This window comes from Strigops habroptila, chromosome 3 (genome assembly GCF_004027225.2).
Source record: "Strigops habroptila isolate Jane chromosome 3, bStrHab1.2.pri, whole genome shotgun sequence".
In the NCBI taxonomy this organism is placed as follows: domain Eukaryota; kingdom Metazoa; phylum Chordata; class Aves; order Psittaciformes; family Psittacidae; genus Strigops; species Strigops habroptila.
Genome location: NC_044279.2, coordinates 64,044,077 through 64,064,183, shown reverse-complemented (window position 1 = coordinate 64,064,183; position 20,107 = coordinate 64,044,077). Strand labels below are relative to the sequence as shown.

The window sequence follows — 20,107 nt, the reverse complement described above, 5'->3', positions numbered from 1 at the left end:
ATGAAAGAGACTGTGGCATCTTTTATTTTCCCAGGGAGGGAACGGTTAAAAATATTCTTCAAACAAGAAGCAGATGTTAATGTCATTAGAATGGATTTTCATAAAAAACAGAATTGTGTTTCTCTTGCAAAATGCCAGTAGCTTTGCAAAGTTCACTACAAGTCTGCCTACTTATTTCATACTAGTGGCACAGAAGAGAGGCAGTGCAGGGTGAGCTATTTACTGTCTCTGAAACAATTTGGATACATTTCTGTAAGCTATTTGCCTGCCTATTTTAAAACTGCCTCAACTTGGAAAAGGACTAAACAAGGAGCTAAAGAAGCATGAAGATATTTGAATAACAGGGCAAAAGCAGCGAGCAGCACAGCAAATCCATTGTTGACAAACAGATACAGGAAGGAATAGGCTACATATGGAAAGGTATGGTCCGGATGGTGCGTGTGACTGACAGGTTCCAAGTTCACTGTAATCTCAAAAGAAAAAAGATTCTCAGGCTGTTGCGATCAGCTCAATGAAAACTGCCTTGCATACAGGAATGGTTAAAATAACAAACAGAATATTAGGTGGTTCTCTGGATGACCTCTGACATTCCTATTGTTAGTATGAGTAGATGTTGGAACCTCCCAGTAATAACTTCCTTTGGAAAGCTCTCATGTCTCCTTCCTCCTCCTCATTTTGATGCTTTTAATGTCGAGAAATTAGGAAAGGCCCTGTAGTTTCTTTCCTTGTTTTAATGGATGAGCCTACGTTCTTATAGGGCCATTTGACTTGAATTCATTGATGTGAATGACACCTCTCAAGTGCCTTAGTTTAGTTAGTGTTTGTTTACTTAGTTTTTTCTCTTTCTAGTGTCTTGCTTAGGGGTTTTGGTGTCCTAGAGCCAAGTAATAATCTCTGAAGCATCAGAATATATAAGGAAGGCAGGCTGAGACACTCGTCTCCTGCCACCAGCATTTTTCATGCTTTAGAAGCCCACGTGAATTTTTTAAACGATATAGGGAAAGTGATTTGCCTCTTCCTGCTCCATATGCAAGATCTTCTTCTCAGGGCTACAGTGTACTGAGAGTATCCCTCTCAGTTAAGGTACTGAAGAAAGTAAACAACAAACGTTTGGCTTTGAAATAATAAAGGGATTATTGAGTGCAAAGATTATTGAGTGACTCAGATCCTCCTCCTACTTCTTTTTAAAGGGGTTGCAAGCATGGCAAAACCATGTCAGCCTCTTTCAGGGAACCAGTTCTGCATTGCTGTAAAGTTAAGGAGCTGTGGGCTCTTCACCCAATTCTGTTAAAGCTTGACATTGCACATGTTGGCCTTGGAGGCCCTCCTTTGTGTTGCAAACTGAATCACAAATGTCCCTGTAGCTCTTCTTAAAACAGTGACGTTCCTCAGCTGAATGGGCCTGGTGACTGATGGGTGCAGGGAAGGGGAAACCTGCTGGGCACTCAGCAGTGCAGGAGTATGCTGCTAATATGGGTTAGCCCAGGTCCACTTGGCAGTATACTCATTGCCTCTGTGCAGTGGATTAACATGCCTGTGACCAGAATTGAACATTGACCTTGCAGTTTGACAAGTGTAACAAATCATGGTTATAGCAATTTCTGGTTGGGGGAAAAAAAGAAAATCAACACTAGTGCTGTCAAATTAAAAACTAGTATGTGGGACACCAACCTGCAGCGCATTTCAAGCCGTTGTTGACAAGGACACTTCCTCGCACAGGTTAACACCACAGACAGGGCAGGGAGACTGATATTGTTCAGAAGTGGGATTTGTTTACTTTCTCTTCCATTCTTCATTTGCAGGCTAAAATGGCACATGTGTTGAGAATAGACTTGAGTGGCCAGTGTTGCTTATTGCTCAATCAGTAGGCAAATGACATCTATTCTCAGTAGTGCTGTAGAGGTGTGGGCAAGAGGATGCAATTTGGTGTTAGAAGTCTTGCTTCAAATAAGAAACAGGCTGACCATGTGAATCCAACAAATAGGTCAGATTTGCCATTTAGAGCCAGAATCTGCATGACAGTAAGGGCAGATTTTTGAAAAATCTGGAACTATTCTTTGAAGATCTAGAGTGTAATGTTTTAGAGAATAGTCAATTCACTTTTATTTTATCCTGTGTGGAAACACTTTTGTTCATGAGCACTGCAATAACCTAACTATCCAGGGTGGATTGAAAAGAGTATAGAACTCACTCACCTGGAAAAAAAAATAAAAAGTTTCTGTGACACAGTAGTAAATACAGACCTGTATTAGAAATCTGTAGGGCTGCCTTGGAACCCAGTTTATAGTTTCATAAACATCAACTCTTACATCTGGCATCTGATTAAAATGTGTGTTTTGGCAGAATGGTGATATAATCTCTCTTTAACTAATGCTCTTCCAGAGGGAAGAATTCTGCTTCTGTAATTCCCCAGTAGTTGAAATGCCTTTTCTCACTGAGTTGAAATGACTCCCCTCTCACCAGCACTTTTTCAAGGACTCTACACATTCACACTGCCTTACATGCCCTCTTTCCCTTGAGATCAGGGTAGAAGAAACAGAGATGGCCTGCCTGCTGTACCATCCATCATCTCACTTGTAGATCTCTCTGCAATTACAGAAATGAAATCCATGATTTTCTCTCGTTGCAATCAGCCCTGTTGACCTTTCCTTGCTCCAGACCAGAATTCCAGTATGTTTTATAAGCTAAAAGGTGGGGTTTTTTACATGTACTTTAGAACAAGGGGCTGGGTCTGCAGAAGGTATACTTGAAGAAATAGCAACTTTTTGGAATATTTCAGACCTGTTTCTGAGTGTGCAGAAAACCCTGAGCCTTGTACATGTGAATCATTCACCTATTTATAAAGCACAGAATTCTTACCTTTTGGCAAAAATCTATCTTTTTGAAACTGTAGAGGAAGGTTTTGAGAGGAAAAAACTTGGTTATTGACTTCAGGATTTGAGCAGGATGTAAATGAGTATCAGTGCCTCAAGTGTGCAGCCGTTGGCTTCTTGCAAGCTCTGAGAAAAAAACTGTCAAGAATGACACTTCCTTGGACATCCAGCATCCTCCCTTGACTTCGCGCATAGAGGATTGCCTCGGTGCTCACTTCAAGGTAAGAGTGCCACCTACTGAACCCACACACTCCTTCCCATAGAAGGGCGAGCTTGCAGCAGAGGTTTCCCTTTGGAGTACTAATCCATCCACACCCACTCTTGTAATTTATGAGGTTTAACAAGATCAGATCCTAGGGTGTAATGACTGCAGCACTGCATAGTAAGCTGTTTCAGTTTACTTGCATATGTGGGCTTTTAAAGGGGTATGAGAGCCAAGCATGTAAAATCATGGTAACTGATGGTACCTCTATTTAAATCACTTACTTTGCATTTCTGTTTCCTGCCTCATTCACTGGATTAGATGGAAGAACGTTGAGGAGAGTCTCTTAGGTTGGATTTAGCTCCAGCCCTACTTTTTATCCCTTTGCAAATACAAGATGGTCTTACCTGGACTGCAGTTGATCTTGCAGCTGCTTCCCACCTCCCTCGATTTGTTCCTGTTTGGCAATCACCCTCCAGTCTTTTGAGCTATCTGATCAGGTTTGACCTTTCACAAGTTAGACTGGATGCAAGTGCCTGCAAAATGCTTAGACAATGATTTATGATCAAAAGGGGGGACTGTTTCCTGAACCATTGTTTTATATTTGGATTCTCTCCCCTTATGATCTCTTGGCAGGCTGGAATGTGACTTTCCTACAAGCAAATACTTGTGAAGGCACCTCTGTGCAGCGCTCAGGCTGCTTGGTGCTTAGACAGGCTTGCTAAACAGAAGCGCCTCTTGTGAAAGCTGAATGGGAAGCAAGCATTTGTCGGTCAAGTCGAGCAGCTGAGAAATCTGCAGGAATTTCTGTAACTGGGGGCCCAGACATAGCAAAGAGGATCTATTAGAGAGAATACAGTAAAAAAAAAAAAATCATATGATCACAGAGCAGAGGGGGGTGAAGGGAGGAGAGGAGGATACAAGATAGATAATGAGCTTAACAATAGGCAAATAGTGTAATTACGGGAGCTACAGGACCGACCAAATGGTTAACCTGTGGGGTGGAAAGAGCATCCAATGAGTCTCGCATGCCTGAAAGGATAATGGCATTTTTATTATCTCATTCCACGCCCTGATCATCCATCCATTTGCTCCCTGGAGCTGGCAGCAGTTTGCACTGATTCGTACTCTACAGACATGATCAGCAGATCATACTGCAGGCAGAATTTGTCAAGCCTTTCCAAGTGAGTTGCCTATTTATTATGATATCTGTACGGATTTAGCCTTTCGGTGCTGTGTAGGAAATGCTGGATGGTGGCGATGGGAAACAGGAACAGAATGGTCTAATAAGTTGGGAAGCTGGTTGAACTGGGGAACAAGCATTGGATGCAGACTGGGTTCTTTTGCTTCTCTTTTTGCTATATTGTGCTCTGTTGTCTAAAGGAAAAGCCTTTGCATTTATGCATTTCTCCTACCTGAATGGCAGAATTTAAATTGCTTTGTTCAGTGGCAGAACAATGTGTTGAGAAGAGTGGTTGCTAATTGAAGTTCTGCTAATGGGAAGTTTGCAGAAGTTTCATAGTTTGTGTGAAAGCTTTCCGGTAACTCACATTGCTTTATTCACTGAGTAAAAGTCCTCCTGGCACATTCATTTCTGAATGTGGGAGGGAAACGGGAGAAGAAAATCAATTAGTCTCTGTAATATAGCCAAAGAAATTTTCTGCTTTATTTGGATCCTGTGCTGTTGTTTTGTTTGTCTGCTTTATATGTTGAGGGGTGGGAAATAGGACACTACTATGTTTCTGAAATACTGTTATTTATATCAGGGTCTTGTTTAAAATTTGGGAGAGGTTTTGAAAAGCAGCTGGGACTTCTGGGTGCCTGTTTTTGGAGTTTCCAGCATGAAATCCTGTGCTTTTGGAGGGAGAGGTTGCTCAGGGATTTCTGAAACTCAGCCCCTCCAAGAAGTCCCTTCCAGGAATCTGAAATCCTTCATCATGATTTCAGAAATTGGGCAATAAATAATAATTTAACTAAGAGCATGTCAAATAAGTTTGTTTTGTGTTGGTTTGTGGCGGAATACAGCCACAAGCCACAGTTGCCAGCCCTCCCATACTGCTGTACGGGAATTGGGAGCAGCCGCTGCGGAGCATCAATTTCTCTGCAATCAGTGAGAGGGGAAAGCAAGGGAGGGGAAAGGGCAAAGTGGGTGAGGTTTGGGCACTTTAGTGGTGGTATAACTGGTGGAAACCTTGACTATTGATACCTAGAGTGGGGAGCTGGCTTTGGGGGCAGTGACCCAAGCTGAAGCCTCTGAGGTGACCTTCGGACCCTTTCACTGCTCTGCATTGGGGCTGGTTTAGCTAGATGTCAGGGTCTGGCTGTTTTGCTTAAAAAGAATGGAAATAATTGGATATACTTGCTGAGAGAGATTCTCCTCCACTCCCCTTTGGGTGAGAGAGGGAACCAGCAGTGTGCTAACTTTATGCCTGGCATATTTCTGAAGCATTGAGCGAGTGCTGGGAGGAATGCCCTAGCTTGCATACACTGTAACAGCTGCAATTATGTTATGTGAAGTGAGTTCAGTGAAGTCAGTGAAATTATATCTGAGTGAAAACAATTAAATCCTCCTCTCTTGAAGCATGCTTAACTAATATACTGTTGGTCTTCTGTATCTTGGGAGATTCGTGACCTGCAGCAGCTTCTAAACAAGAGCAGACATACCTTGACAACCAGACATGTGTTTTCTTTTGTCAAAACTCACAGTAGCATATCTGGGGAAGAAAAGCAAAGCTTTCTTTGGGTAGGACTTTTTAACAAAAATCAAATGTGCCGCCAAAATTTGGGAACTGATTTATTCCCTTGTAACAAACATCTCTGTGACCTCAGGCCAAAAGCAGGGAAGACACCTTTAGCATTACCCACAAAGGCTTCTTCAAAGCATTGCTCAGTGAAATACATGATGAAATACTGCCCTTCCCAGGCAGAGGCATAACGTAACCATTCCAAGTGCTCGTGTCTTCTCAGGAGATTGCAGTGGAAAAGAAAAGGAATATTAAAATCCTTATAAGTTAGCTCTCTGGAGACTCTCCAGGGAAAAGGAGGGGGCTGTTATGCACTATTTTGAATGAGGTACAATGTGATTGCTAACTTCTTGCAAATGTCCTCTAATGACCCCTTTATATGACAGTTTCAGCTGCAAGATACTCTCTATGCTCTCAGCATACTTAAAGTATTTGTAGAAAATTTTGTAATTGCTAAATATCTGGATATAGTCCTGTTAGCATTTGATACACTAGAAATTAAAAGCAGAAGCTCTCACTGTAGCCAAGAAATCATTCTGGTTGGCCTAAAAATTTAAAGACTGCTTAATAAATGTATAGAGATTGAATTGGCTCACTTTGCTGGACACTAAAGTGTTTACTGTGCAAGTTTCTAGGGAAAGCATAATTGTCTTTGCCAACAGGTAGAATGTTTTCTTCCAGCAAATTATAACTTTTGTTCAGACTTCACATATTGTTCATGGGCAGTTTGGTTGTTGGAAGTTCAGTCTTTCACAGCCTTTATGTTGTAAATTCTCTTTTCTGTTTCTTGGCTGGATGCTTAAGACTGATAATAAGATAGGACTTTTTTAGGAGAAGAGAAGGATTGAAGAGGACACTGCTCCACAGACAGCAGCAGTGTTGGTGATGCTATGTTATCTGTTTATTTCTGCTTCAAAATTTGATGTTTTTCATTTTCACTTGAAGCCATTTCTTTCCTTCTTTCTTGTTTTCTGTTGTCCATGCTTTTCATTCAAGTTCCCTAGTGGGCAATGACCTGAATTCTTAGTTTGTAAAAGCCTATTTACATTACTGAGGTAAATAAGATGGACATAATGCAACTATAGACCAGATGCACAATGCCTGTAGTGACCCTGTTTGTCTACATTTTGAAAGCTAAGAATCTCAGTCAATTTCTGAAAGTGGCACTTCCCCTACAGTGAAAAGTGTACCATGGCCAAGAAATAGGCAGTTTTCTTACAGTGTCCTGTCCATTTGTGAGCTGTAATGTTTATATTCATGTTGCACTTCAGTGTCTGATGTTTTGGAATGAAGTCTGAAACACTTGGGATGGTGAGTTTTTCATGCAAATATGTTTGTCTGTGGCTGGACCCAAATACTTATGTTAAATAGTGTAATGACAGTATTTTAAGTATATGAAGCATTCTTGATGTATTAGTTGTCACTACCTGAATGAAATACATGTGCCTTGTGTCTGGTTTACACATCAGCAGAGACAGAGGTTATTGAAGATTGAGTGTCCAGTTTGAGATTTTGTTGCTAGATTTAGGAGCTTTCCTCTTAATGGGTCAGAAGAAATTTACTGGAAGACCTGAAATATTTTTGAGTGAGGCTATCTTCAGTGGAAGAAACATTATGGCAGAGAAAGAACAGATCTATAAGGAAATATCTGTGAGATTTCACAGCTTTCTTGCCTCAGCAAAAGATGCTTTTCTTTTTTCCAGCATAAGCAAGGCATTGAGTGTTGGGAGCACAAAGATGGATTGATCTGTGTGAAGTTTTGGGTATCCACCTGAGTCTGAAGTCATGACTGTGAGAATCAAATTTCTAGGATCTTGTCAGAGAACAAGTGACTCTGGAGAGTTTAATGAAATCCCTGACCACCCTGTCCAAGCCTTGGTTCAAGCCAGGAGAGTAGTGAGAGATACCAGATGCAAGCTGGTACTGCTCTCTGTGAATCCAAATGCCTGAAATGAGCTATGCGAATTGTTTCTGACTGAAGGTAAATTTAGCAAAACCAAGAAAAATTGGGCGAGTTCTGGGTAGAACTGAGAGTTTAGAGCAGAACTGGTTGGGAGCTCATGTTACGTTTCTGTATAAGGAAAACAAGAGGAAATTTTCTTTTTTTTTTAATTAAAACTTGAAATAAAACATTTTGATCTTTTTCTTTTCTTTCTTTTAGTCTTTTTATTTAAATTAACCTACATTTTAAAGAAAAAAGTTAAAATTAAAACCAAAAAATAGTTGGAGGATTTGCCTTCTTATTTCACTCTAAATTAAAATAAAACAGCCCTGAACATTTTCCATGCCACTTCACTCTGACAAGGGATTTTTCTTCTGCTTCAGCAAAACTACAAAATTCATTGTTAGTGCAGATCTTAAATTCAGATAGCTCCTCCACAGCCACACTGTTGGCATAGGTGTTCAACTAGTGTGGGATGGAGGTGGCAGAACTTCATCCTGTTTCTTCACACCCTTTTCTTTCCCTTTCCTGCAAGCCTGCAGTCCCAGGCCTCCCCATCCACCTGGTTCTCAATTCAGAGTAAAATAAGAAGGTTCGAAGGAACCAATTATCTAGTGATTATTTTAGGCCTTCTGTGTTCTTCTGTCCATGTGTTTGCATATATGTCCGTATAATGCAGATGCAGTAAACTAGATAATCCACAACCATACGTTTAAAAATCCAACCAAGAAAAACACTTCCACAAATTGTTGAAATAATTGAAACATGGATACCTACCTGACTATAAATTTTCATTTCTTTTACATTTTATTTTGTGAAAGAAAACATAAAAAAACCCCTTTCTTTGCTCTGTTTTCATGTACTGAAATTTGATCTATGTTTAGAGCTGTGTAGTCACTTGAGTGCAGTAAAAACATCTCCTTAACTTCAGCAAGTCTTCTTATGTATATAAGTAGTTGCAAGGCCAAGTTTATAATTATATATCTGTATAATGTTAGCCTTCATGCATTTAACCATTCCAATTTTAATTCTCCATTTCATAAAATCTATGATCAAATTTCGGAGCCCGAACTAAGCTGATGTCGTCCCTTTTAATTTAGGACTCAGCCCTTTTATTCTCCTTCTGTGTTTTATTTTTATTAGTTGCTTTCTTTTTGTGCTGATGTGCAGCACATATTGTTAAAGCCACTTACTAGAGCCAGAATTTTACAGCATGGAGACTGTCCTAATAAGGGAAAAAGGCCTAGCCCTTTATTGGTGAGGTAAGAGAAATCAGGCAGCGGATATTTTTTTTGCTGATCGAGAAGGATAAGGTGTGGTTTGGCAGGTATCACATTGGTTTGGCATTTGCTGACATGGTTCCTCTTTTCTGCAGTTCAAATCCTTTTCAGAGTAGACAGTCAGGGAGAGCTTCCCCTGCACCCTCTTTGCCTTTCCCTCCCTTCTTCCTTCTCTTTTCCATAAGTGTTCAGCATTGCCATGAAATCTCACTCTGACACACAAACTGGATGTGGTAAAGAGACATTTATGCAAGTCTTTCAGTGCCATACCATACTCACCTTTTTAGGGAACAATGGGCACATTGGAACACAGTGTTCCATGTGGGTTGTTCTACATTTAAAGTATTTAAACAGTTTGTGAAGTTGCCAGAAAAATCACACTTCGGTCCAAGGTATTATGATCTCTTCTCTATCTATGATAGAGAAGATCTTTTCTTCTATGATCTATCATTGAAGAAAAGTACCAACTACAATGTTTAGTTGATGCTTTATATTGCTCAGCTATTTTTCTTCCAAAATGCTTTGAAGGCACATGTTGAATTCTAGAGATGAGTAAAACATTCTAGGCTTAAACACAGGCTTCAGGTTTGGTGTCAATATAGTTTCTTGTGTTATAAACTGAGTTACAATGACCAAAGTTTCAAGAGAGAACAGAAGCTGGTATTTAAATTCTTTCTTTCCTCAGTCACTGTTTGCCTCTTGGTAACTGAAATATCAAGCCAAGTATTGTCACTGCTTAAATTCACTCTGTGCTGCACCAGGAAATCAGAAGTGACATAAAGTGGCTGCCCTCTTCCTGCCCAGTGCTGCGGTGTAGTTCTTTGACTGTCGGAGAAATATCAGTTAACCTAGTCACTAAATGCCCAGTTTTCTCTGTCACTTGCTTATTTACTTTCTTCTGAGTATTGTAAGCTTGATTATGTCACTTGTGAAGCAATTTTTTCCTCTTCCAACTCCCCATAATAATTGCAGAGTACATATCCTGTTATTGTTGAGGTTAGCTTACTGTAGGCAAAAGATATAAAAGATAAAGTGGGATGATAATAAAGCAGAAAAGAAAAATAAACAACATTGGTGACAGGGATTGGATGTACCAGTCCACACTAAGCAAAACGTACAGATGCACTATTAGGAGTAGGCTACTCCTTAAAAGCTTGCTGCACAACCACTTTTCGGGGGTTTGGTAGGGGTTTTTTTCTGATGTCTGCTCATATTCAGACTCTTCTTCCTCAAAGTCAGAATCCCTCTTGAAGATCAGTGACCTGGCTAACTTTGTTTTCTTTTTTTAATTTCCATCCACAGTTTTTCCATGTACCTTGACTAAAAAAGCAGTGAAAAATATTCAGATTCTCATGAGCAAAAATGACTCCAGCAGAACCTGGCATGCCATACAAGGAGGATTAACTCTGTGCAAGCAATTTTGATTCTGAACTCTGAATCTTTTTCAGATCACTTTCAATCTGCTTTATACTTCTGCATCAGAGGATCTGGTCCTGTTGTAGGTCCTCCAGGTAAAGGTGGTTGTATTACAGAACAAAAAAAGATGATTCTTGTTCCAGACATCTTAAAACTTTATTCATAAAATAATTCCTAACTGGCATGCTGTGCATTTAAAAAAATTGAGAAAGCAGCCCAGAAACAGTTAGTCCATGTGCACTTGTTTTCCTCTCTAAGGAAAATCTCCACCCTAAGAAATGTGTAGGCCTGTCCTAGAGGTATGTCCTTGAGACCAGTGCACTTGTCACTGCAGGATGAGAGATTTTGGCTTCTGTTCGGTTTGTCATAGCCAAATTGCCTGCAATTTTTTTTTTTTTTTTTTTTTGACCATAAAAGTACATTACGTGTTTCTGAACAGGAGATTTTGGGCTTGGCAAATTCCATGTGCAATACCTTCAGCACTGAAGTTGCTTCAGTGTAATTACGGAAGCGTCACAACTTTTGCTGTCCTGGCACAATCCTTATTACAGGTTTTTGTTGCAGGTGTTTGTTTTGGTGTTTTAGTTTTTAATGAAGTTTGTAACTCAGCAGTAGGATCATGGGACAGGTGAGCCTCACAAGGCTCAATACACTGTACATTTCAGCACCCACAAATGGTGTGGGCCATCCTCACACACTGACATGGCCATGGCGGAACCTTTGTAGCCTCATTGTTCATTTTCATGTTGTTCCTGACTTTCCAGTTCCTGTGAGCTACAGTAGTATCTCCTTTGTCATGTGCTTCCTTTCCATATTTCTTTTGTTCTTTCCTTTCAGCTCACTCGCTACTGTATTACATGATGTAATATATAACGGCTGAATGAAGTGTGTTTCAACCACACTATATTCTCTTGCATGCTAATTTCTTCAAAAGTAACCTCCCATTTTTAAACTAGTGTTGAATAATAGCCTCATGCATTTTGTGTAACACCCATCTTTCCTCTCTGAAGCAGAAGATTTTTAGGATCACGCTTCTCCTGCAGGAGGGAAATAGCTGGCATGGATTCTGGGTGTGTATGATGGTGTTGTGCATCTTGGCTTTAGTCATCTGCCTCCTCCTGGAACAGGAGTGGTCAGACATATTGTGTCAGCAGTTTGCTTTCTCAGGATTTAAAAAAGCCCCAAAGCCTAATTAGCAGAGGTCACATCTGCTTCCAAAGCTAGCTAAACTTTTACCTTACTTAGAAAGATTAAGGCTGAGAACTAACTTTCTTCTGGTTCCTCTATTAAATTTGCCATAAAGGCTGTTGGAAAGCAGTTTTGAAGTTCTTTACAAATGCAAGTTTCCCTCAGGACTTACCAGCATGCTAAAAAGCTCTCTTAACACTGTATCGATGCTATCCTGGTATTCCTGCCAGTCCTTATCTATATGGCTGTGAAAGCTTCCCACTGACAGCATATGCATAATTTTTACCCCATCTAGTTGAGGACAAATATTCCCATCTTCTACATATCTGAGAACTGCATTTGGCCCTTTGTCACTTTGGATAGCCATGGGGTTAATTCCTTACTTGATTTCCTGGATTCTTCTCCTCTGTCAAACTCACCCAACACCCTGCAGAGTGATCAGGTAGGAGACATCCACGGAGGTACTACTGGTACCTCCGATCCAGTCCAATGCTTATAACCTCTGAACTTAGGAAGGTGAATGCTCTGAGCCTATGAAACGGTATCTGTTTCTGTTACAGTCTCTGTGTGCTAATTGTTTATTGTGCTGTTCTGCCCTGGCAATCACACCAATGTGTTTCCTTTCCTCCAAAAAAGGATATAACTATGGTTTTCACAAGATTATAGCAAGCAGAGATTTTGCTGTTTAGTACTTATTGCCTGGCTTTCAGTCTCTTCCACTTCTCAATATGCATGACACCATTGCAGTGAGAACCTGAGTCCTGAAAAGGCTGATAGTATTACAAGGGTGGGCAGTAGGGAGGTTCAGTCTTGAGAGAATTTAAGGCTCAGGGCTCACAGGTTTGGAGAAAGAAAATGGAGGAACCCATTAAAATGCCATTAGGTGAGGAGTCAGAGGGACTGCCTAGAATGTGAGAAGAAACGAGAGAAGGAACTGGAAAATCTTCTGGGGAGCTGAAATAGAGGAGAAAACCATTTGGAAGTTTTCTCTGTAACATAGGCAAGTAGCTAGTGGGACCATCCCAGAAGCTTCCCAGACCTTTGGTAATTTGGTGGGAGTATTTTGAGCAAACTTTGGACACAGGTCCAGAAAAACTGTTTATATATGCTTAAAGCTATGCACTAACACCATCAGTTACTCTGTCTCATACTCATCTTGAGCAGGCAGAAGCACCCATAAAGTACATCATTGGCAAAGGACTGCTAGTGTTTAAGTTTTATGCCTGTGTTTGCATTAGACCTATTGGTCTTGCAATGTAGATAACACCCATCATGCTAGCCTCTGGATCCTCAAAATGCATGTTTTTTTCCCGGAACATTCATGTTCAGTTGATACGCTGGAGGGAAGGGATGCCATCTGGAGGGACTTTGACATGCTAGTGAGGTGGGCCGATGTCAACCTTATGAAGTTTAACCAAGCCAAGTGTAAGGTCCCACACCTGGGTCGGGGCAATCCCAGGCACAGCTACAGGTTGGGTGGAGAAGAGATTCAGAGCAGCCCTGCAGAGAAGGACTTGGGGGTGTTGGTTGACGAGAAGCTTAACATGAGCCGGCTTCAGTGTGTGCTTGCAGCCCAGAAAGCCAACCGTATCCTGGGCTGCATCAAAAGAAGCGTGACCAGCAGGTCAAAGGAGGTGATCCTGCCCCTCTACTCTGCTCTTGTGAGACCTCACTTGGAGTACTGCGTACAGTTCTGGTGTCCTCAACATGAAAAGGACATGGAGCTGTTGGAGCGAGTCCAGAGGAGGGCCACGAGGATGATAAGAGGGCTGGAGCACCTCCCATATGAAGACAGGCTGAGAGAGTTGGGGCTGTTCAGCCTGGAGAAGAGAAGGCTGCGTGGAGACCTCATAGCAGCCTTCCAGTATCTGAAGGGGGCCTGTAAGGATACTGGGGAGGGACTCTTCCTTAGGGACTGTAGTGGTAGGACAAGGGGTAATGGGTTCAAACTTAAACAGGGGAAGTTTAGATTAGATATAAGGAAGAAGTTCTTTACAGTGGGGGTGGTGAAGCACTGGAATGGGTTGCCCAGGGAGGTTGTGGATGCTCCATCCCTGGTGGTATTCAAGGCTAGGTTGGACAGAGCCTTGGACCACATGGTTTAGTGCAAGGTGCCCTTGCCCATGGCAGGGGTGTTGGAACTAGATGATCTTGAGGTCCTTTCCAACCCTTGCTATTCTATGATTCTATGATTCTATGTGCATTAGTCAGGTGGGAACTGAAGCACATGGGAGCTTAAGCATCTCATACTTAACAACCATCATGTTAAAAATAGACTTATTTTTCCAATTTGGAGGATTGCTGACCCCCAGACCTTTTGTTACCTCATAGCTGCTAAAGTTTATCTTCTTCAAACATGATTACCATATTCTTACTCAATAATCTCAGTCGATTGAATTGTGGTAACAGGTTGGACCACACTTTGTGAGCAGGAATTCAAATTCTCTTATGCTTGCCTTAATTCTTAATTGTGCCAAATATTGCACAATTTATATCACCAAGTCTTTGCTTGCCAAATGTTGTATATTCACAAAAATATATTAAAAATAGGTTTGCTATCCAGTGCTTGGGTTTTGGCCCTTTCCAGTGTCTTTCAGGATGCATTAATTAAATTTAGTGAAAACTTTCATAGAAGGGTAAATAGAATTGTATCTCCCTTGCAATGGGCTAGGTGTGCATGTATGAATTGTTACTATGGACTGCTGGGAAGAGGACGCTTGGATGAACTGTGACATGTTTGGATCAAGACTAAGGTCTGCTCTCTGGTATTGTTATTTCTAAGGAACCATCTGCTGTGCAAATACCTTGTATAGGAGTCTCATTGGCTTCCTAAATCAGTCTTCCTGCAGTGCAGGTGAGATGGGAAACATTTTGACTTTGAATCAACACAAAGTCCTGCAAAAGCCAGTGTTGGAAGGATTAGTTGACATTGAGGTCAGTCCCATCTACACTGTGGGACTAAAGAGGGTGCAGAGAGCCGTGGTACACAGAAACCTCCCCATGTGATGTCTTCTACAGTTCCTGTAGGACTAGAATCTCTCTGGGGTACAGCTGGTGTTTTCTCACCCAATCACCTTTGGAAGTCCTACCTCACCAAGCTGGCTTTCTGCACCTGTTGAAGCTTGAGAAATGGAAGGGTTTGGTAGCAAGCTAACTCCTTGTTTCCCAATGGTAGGATGAGGACCCTGTATCCCATTTTCCATACTTGCAGATACCTAAGTGTATCTCAGTTCACAACCCAGTGCTTCAAAAAGGTGCCAGGCTGTGTTGAGGCACGCTGACCCCTGCACAAAGCTTGAGGTTCTTTCACAGTGACACAGCTGCAAGATCCCCTGGGCTAAACCAGCTTTTTGCCTTTCCTTTCCCATTTCCCAGCAGGCACAACCCTTTTTAAAATGTAAACTACTGATTTGGAAGTACATAGCAACAGAGGCATTACACAGAGGAGAGGCAGGCTATCACTTGCTCAGAGAGAGCTCAGGGGAGGATATGTCTTTGTTCAGTATGCCAGCAAAGAAAGGTCCCAGGATAATCAATTCTGCCAGTGGCTTTCACACGCTTTCAGGCATAGCGATGGAAGTCAGCATGGTGCAGCTGTTAGCTTCAACAGGTTTTGCAGCAGGCATGAAGTAGTGCAGCCAAAACAAGAATTTTATCTGCTAATCCTAATCTGGTTCAGGCTAAAAAAAGTATGTTCATCTATGTCTGTTTTCCATCCCTTTAACTGGCATTATAGTAGTAATAACACCCACCATGCAGAAGTCAGAAGGGGTTGCAAGGATTAATTAACATTTGTAAAGCAAGTTGAGATCTTTCAGTTGAAAGAATTTAGCAAGTGCCAAGTACTAATATAACAAGGGGAAAAAAACCATAGGTCTGCATTCACTCCTGGAATGTAATGGATTATACAAGACGCCTTGTCTTAAACATTTGTGTGTGTGTGTTTAATGATGAATTTTTCAGTTATCTTTTCTTTAAAAATGGCAGTTGAATCTGTAAAAAGGCTTTGCTTCTTGGTGGTGGAAACTTATCATCTCTTGTCTCCTCTCACATTTGGAACTAGACTCTCTTTTATCTACATTTGCTGTCTGTTTTCCTGTTAGCCATATCACTTTCTTAACACAGGAGCCCTTTGCTATCCTCCCCACCTTGCTGGCCACCTCCTCTCACTTTACTTCTACTGCTGGTCACACTCTGCTCTTCTATAGTCCCATCTGCTTTGCTCCTTCACCTTTGCTTCCCTGGATTCACTTGCCATTTCTTTTAGCAGCATGATGAAACACAGATAAAAGCAAGTGTATATTGTGTGTCATCAATCGCTGCTTTGTGGACCAGTGCTTTGGTTATGGTGTGCAGAGGCAAGAACAATCACAACACGACATAATGTTGTGCTCTCCAACAAGGGCACACTCATTGCTATCTGGAAGCAACCCAAAGCTCATAGATCCAGCCCAGATTAGTGCTGCTCACCCTGTCTTGCAACCCAAACGCCAGTGCGGAAGGATCATGAATGTATTTTGCCTGTTGGACAGGCTGGAGCTGGGGCAAGGACTGAAAGGTTGTGGCCAGGGTGAAGGGATGAACATAAAGCACTGAAGGGGCTAGGGGGAGGCTGACCAGATAGGGCAGAGGATGACTGATTGGCAGTGGAAGATTTGCCAAAGAAACAACAGGACCTGATCAATAACTTGCTGTGAACGTACAGATAGCACTACCACTTAGCTCCCTGTATCCATGAAGAGCTTATCAGTGCGGGGATGCTACATTATAAAGCATTTTCCAACAGTTATTACAGACTGGTTCCCTATGTGGAACTGGCTATTCCAGAATGAAAAAAAAAAACCCACAAAAAAAAAACCCCAAACCCCAAAAATTCCTAAAACAACAGAAACCAACCAACCAACCAAAAAACCCCTCAAAACCCAGAGACCATAATAATTGCTGTGATTTGAAAATATGCTGTATATTGTGGCAGTTTGTCTGTTAGGTGCCTTACGCCTGTGACAGCTGCATATGTCCCATTGAAAGTCCATGGACACTTCTAGGACAAGCAAATTGTTATCTTCTTCCATTTCCTAGTTTTTATTAGAGTTTTTTCTGTGAATAACTTGTAAGTTGTAGATACTTTGTTAGAGAATCTTTGAAATTAAAAAGTTTGGGGTTTTTTTGTAACGATTTTTAAAGAGCTTTTAGATTTATATTATCAGTGTGATTAAACAACTCTCATGAATTCAGTCAGCTTTCTGAAGGCTTTCTCCAATAGTTTATGCCGATTGAGTTGTTTGGTAGTTTCTTACAAATAACTTCTTTTGGAATAAGGATCACAGTGGCAAAGCCAGGGTACCTTTTTGTGTTTATGCGGGTGTAGTTGCAACGGCTACATTTCAAACTTCCAGCTGTTTAAATTGCATAGTGCTGTTATACGATGTCTGCAAATCATTGTAACACTAGCATGCTGTTCAAAGTGTTGTACGTGACCTTGCATATCTGTATGGGTCTGTTTTATGGAAGGGCTTTTTACCTTTCATGAAGGTGAAAGACACATTGGGACTAGCTTTCAGAGAGATGCATGGAATGTATCTGCCCCTAATCCTGTTAGCAAATGACAGGATCGGCACTCATAATTCCTCTGTTGTCTCACTGAAAATGTCTCCTAATCGCCTTGGCTGTTGACAGTAGGTTTCTTAAACACCTGAGAAAGAGACAGATGCTTGTCCATGGTGAAACTGAACAGCCATGAATTTCCCTTGAAACAAAATCCGCACCTGCACAGCATCCATGAGTTGTGTGCATGGGGAATCGGTACCGGAAAACTTGGAGACATCTGATTTTCATTAATTTTTTTCCCATTTACCATATGTTGTAGCACAGCAGTGGATGTACTTGTAATGCCGTATTCCTCCTAAAGTGGTTTATTTCAGTTAACATAAAGCTTCACAATCCGCTCTGTTTTGGTGCTTTTTCTGCTCTTACATTTCAGCTGTTTTCCTGTTTGCGGCATTTATTTCAATATTTAGTCTGCCATGCTATGTGAAGGCTATGTCCTCGTCTTGCATATTTTGTGTCAGGAAGGGTAGATAAAAAAAGATTATTCTATGATTATCTAGTAAAACTATTTTTCCAGGCTTGCTGTGTGCAAGTACATGCCTTGTACTTTGTTCATCAGCACAGTCTTTGCTCTAGTTCTGAAGGCTCTAGCAGACATCTTCAGAGACCTGTCTGTCTCTAAGCAATAGTAATTCAGTTACAATCTCTAATCTCCTGGGAAATACAGAGGACTTTTAATGTTTCACACAGCCCGAGCTAATGCTAACCTATACTTTTGAGGAATTGACCAATAAAAATAGCAGGTTCTGACTGTTTGTAGGCATTTCAGATCACATAACATTTCAGGCAAGACCAAAGGAGTTATTGAGCGATGTGTAGTCCAGGTAATCATGACCTGCTCTCCTAGAGTTTCCATTCTGTCAAGACATGCTAGGTTTTGGCTTGCCAGGCTCTGGACAGCATGTGAACCTGTTATGGTGTTAGATGTTGATGACTGAGCCACTTACCCAGTCCTGGTGCTTTCTCAGTCCTTGCTACTCCCTGATGGATCTCTTTTCCTCTTCCCTGTCCCTGAATATTTCTCTGTCAACTTTTCTCCATTCTCCATCTTGTGCCCTGCAGGGATGGAGGCTCCTCTTCCATTGCTGCTGTCTGTCTTTTCTTTATCTCCATCCGTAGCCCAAGGGAGACATCTTGTTCCAGGCCCTTTCCTACAGCCCTGGTCCCTGTTTGATCTATGCTTCCACATTACTCCTTCCGGCCTCACTGGTTCTCTGTCTCAGTCTTGTTCAAATCCATAATCAGTTCCAGTGTCAGTCCTAAATCAGAGGCTGATGTTTTGGTTATGGAGTCATAGCCATAGGCTACATGCTGATCCACCCTGGGCACAGCTGCATTTCAGTGATAGATGAACTAACTCCTTTCAAAATGGGTCCAACACTGCTTGTGTGTGTTGTCCCTGACATCAATCAATGGGATGCCATAAACTTCCTGTCAGGATTCACGGACTGGAGAGTCCTGGCCCCTGGTTCATCATTACACCCTGCAAAACCTGGCAGGCATGTGAAGAAAAAGTGTGAGTGCAAAAGGGGATTCTGGTCATAGAGAAGATTTGTCATCTTTGAAAAGCAAAGCCATGTTTCATCTCAAATTTCACATCTTGTTTTGGCAGGGTGGATGGTGAATACATATATGCTGAGAATTGATTGTGAGTAGATTGGGCATGGTAATGGAGGATTAGAGTGTGTGGCTGAGATTGGTTTGGATGTTAATGAATCCAACAATTTTCTGAGTTTTTCAGTGTTTGTCCTTATAAGATATTCAGTGGAGCAAGTACAAGTTGAAACTAAAGAAGCTTCCTGTGTATGAGATCTATCCTCATGGTCATGCACTTCCTTTTAATATGCAGTGTTCTTCAAATGCAGCAATCATATTAATCTTTGTGGAGGGAATGAAATGCAAGTGTTGATTTGTTAAGAGGCTCTCTATTTCCTAATGTGCCACATTAAGCAAGCTTTCGAAGCAGGTATCCAGGGTGAAAGCAGAGAAGCAGATTAAATTGAAGGCTGGGTTTCCAGGTCAATGATACATGCATAATTTATAATAATTCAGTTTGTGCTTTCCTGAAATTGTAGTTTTGTTCTTGTTTGCTAATTTGGGAGGATGCAGCATACTCTTCTGGAATAAAAAAATAACTCCAGAAATAATATAAAAAAAAAAAAGTTTAAACTTTTTTTTCTTCAGAAAACATTACATGCTTCAACTACAGGGCTAAACAGGACTTCTCTTCTGAGAAGAGTGAAAGCCAGTTCTTCTTCCAGCCAGTCTCCTTGCCTTTGTCTCTATAGTGAAATCTTGCTAAAATATCCCTTGTTTCTGTCACTGCACTAAAGTGGAGGTGGTCTGTACTCTGAGCACCATGTTCTGTAAGTCTGGTGTTAGCTCACCCAGTTGAGGTGGTACTTACAGTAGTGAGGCATGTCTGGAAAGTCTGCTTTTTGCCATTGCTGCCTTCAGAATTGAACTGTTAGGGAAAAACACTGGAATGCTGTAAAAAGCCTGGCATAAAAAAAATGTTGAAGTTGCTATTGCACCCTAATCCTATGTATATGAAATCCAGAAGTGCAGTTCATCTGGAAGGTGCTTATATTAGTCTAACAAATAAACTAAATCTATTGTATTTTGTGCTTAAACCACGACACAAATGCTCGTGTCTGTCTTCATTTTTAATTCCTTCTGTCTTGAGCACATCTCTCAGCCATGTCAGTTGGAGTTATATTTGCAATGAAATATAGAAGAGAAGGAGTTAGATCTTAACTTTGTATACATTCAGTAAGCTAGCAATTTGAGGTATAAAAGTGCCTTGAAAGCCGTATTGAATACAGGGCCCCAAAAACACGAGAAAGAAAATTTCT

General features: G+C 41.2%; 1 protein-coding gene across 14 annotated transcripts in view; it reads left to right on the top strand.

The window, feature by feature from the left end:
* Positions 1-20,107, top strand: part of CALD1 (caldesmon 1) — a 196,652-nt gene that overhangs the window by 137,197 nt on the left and 39,348 nt on the right. For 3 of the 14 annotated variants that reach the window (XM_030480638.1, XM_030480637.1, XM_030480631.1), the window contains exon 1: positions 3,840-4,259. The exons of the other annotated variants lie outside the window; for them this stretch is intronic. In XM_030480638.1, coding sequence (XP_030336498.1) covers positions 4,213-4,259 — 47 coding nt within the window. In that variant the 5' untranslated portion in view covers positions 3,840-4,212. Of the gene's footprint in view, positions 1-3,839; positions 4,260-20,107 lie in introns of those variants that run through there. 14 annotated transcript variants of the gene reach the window in all.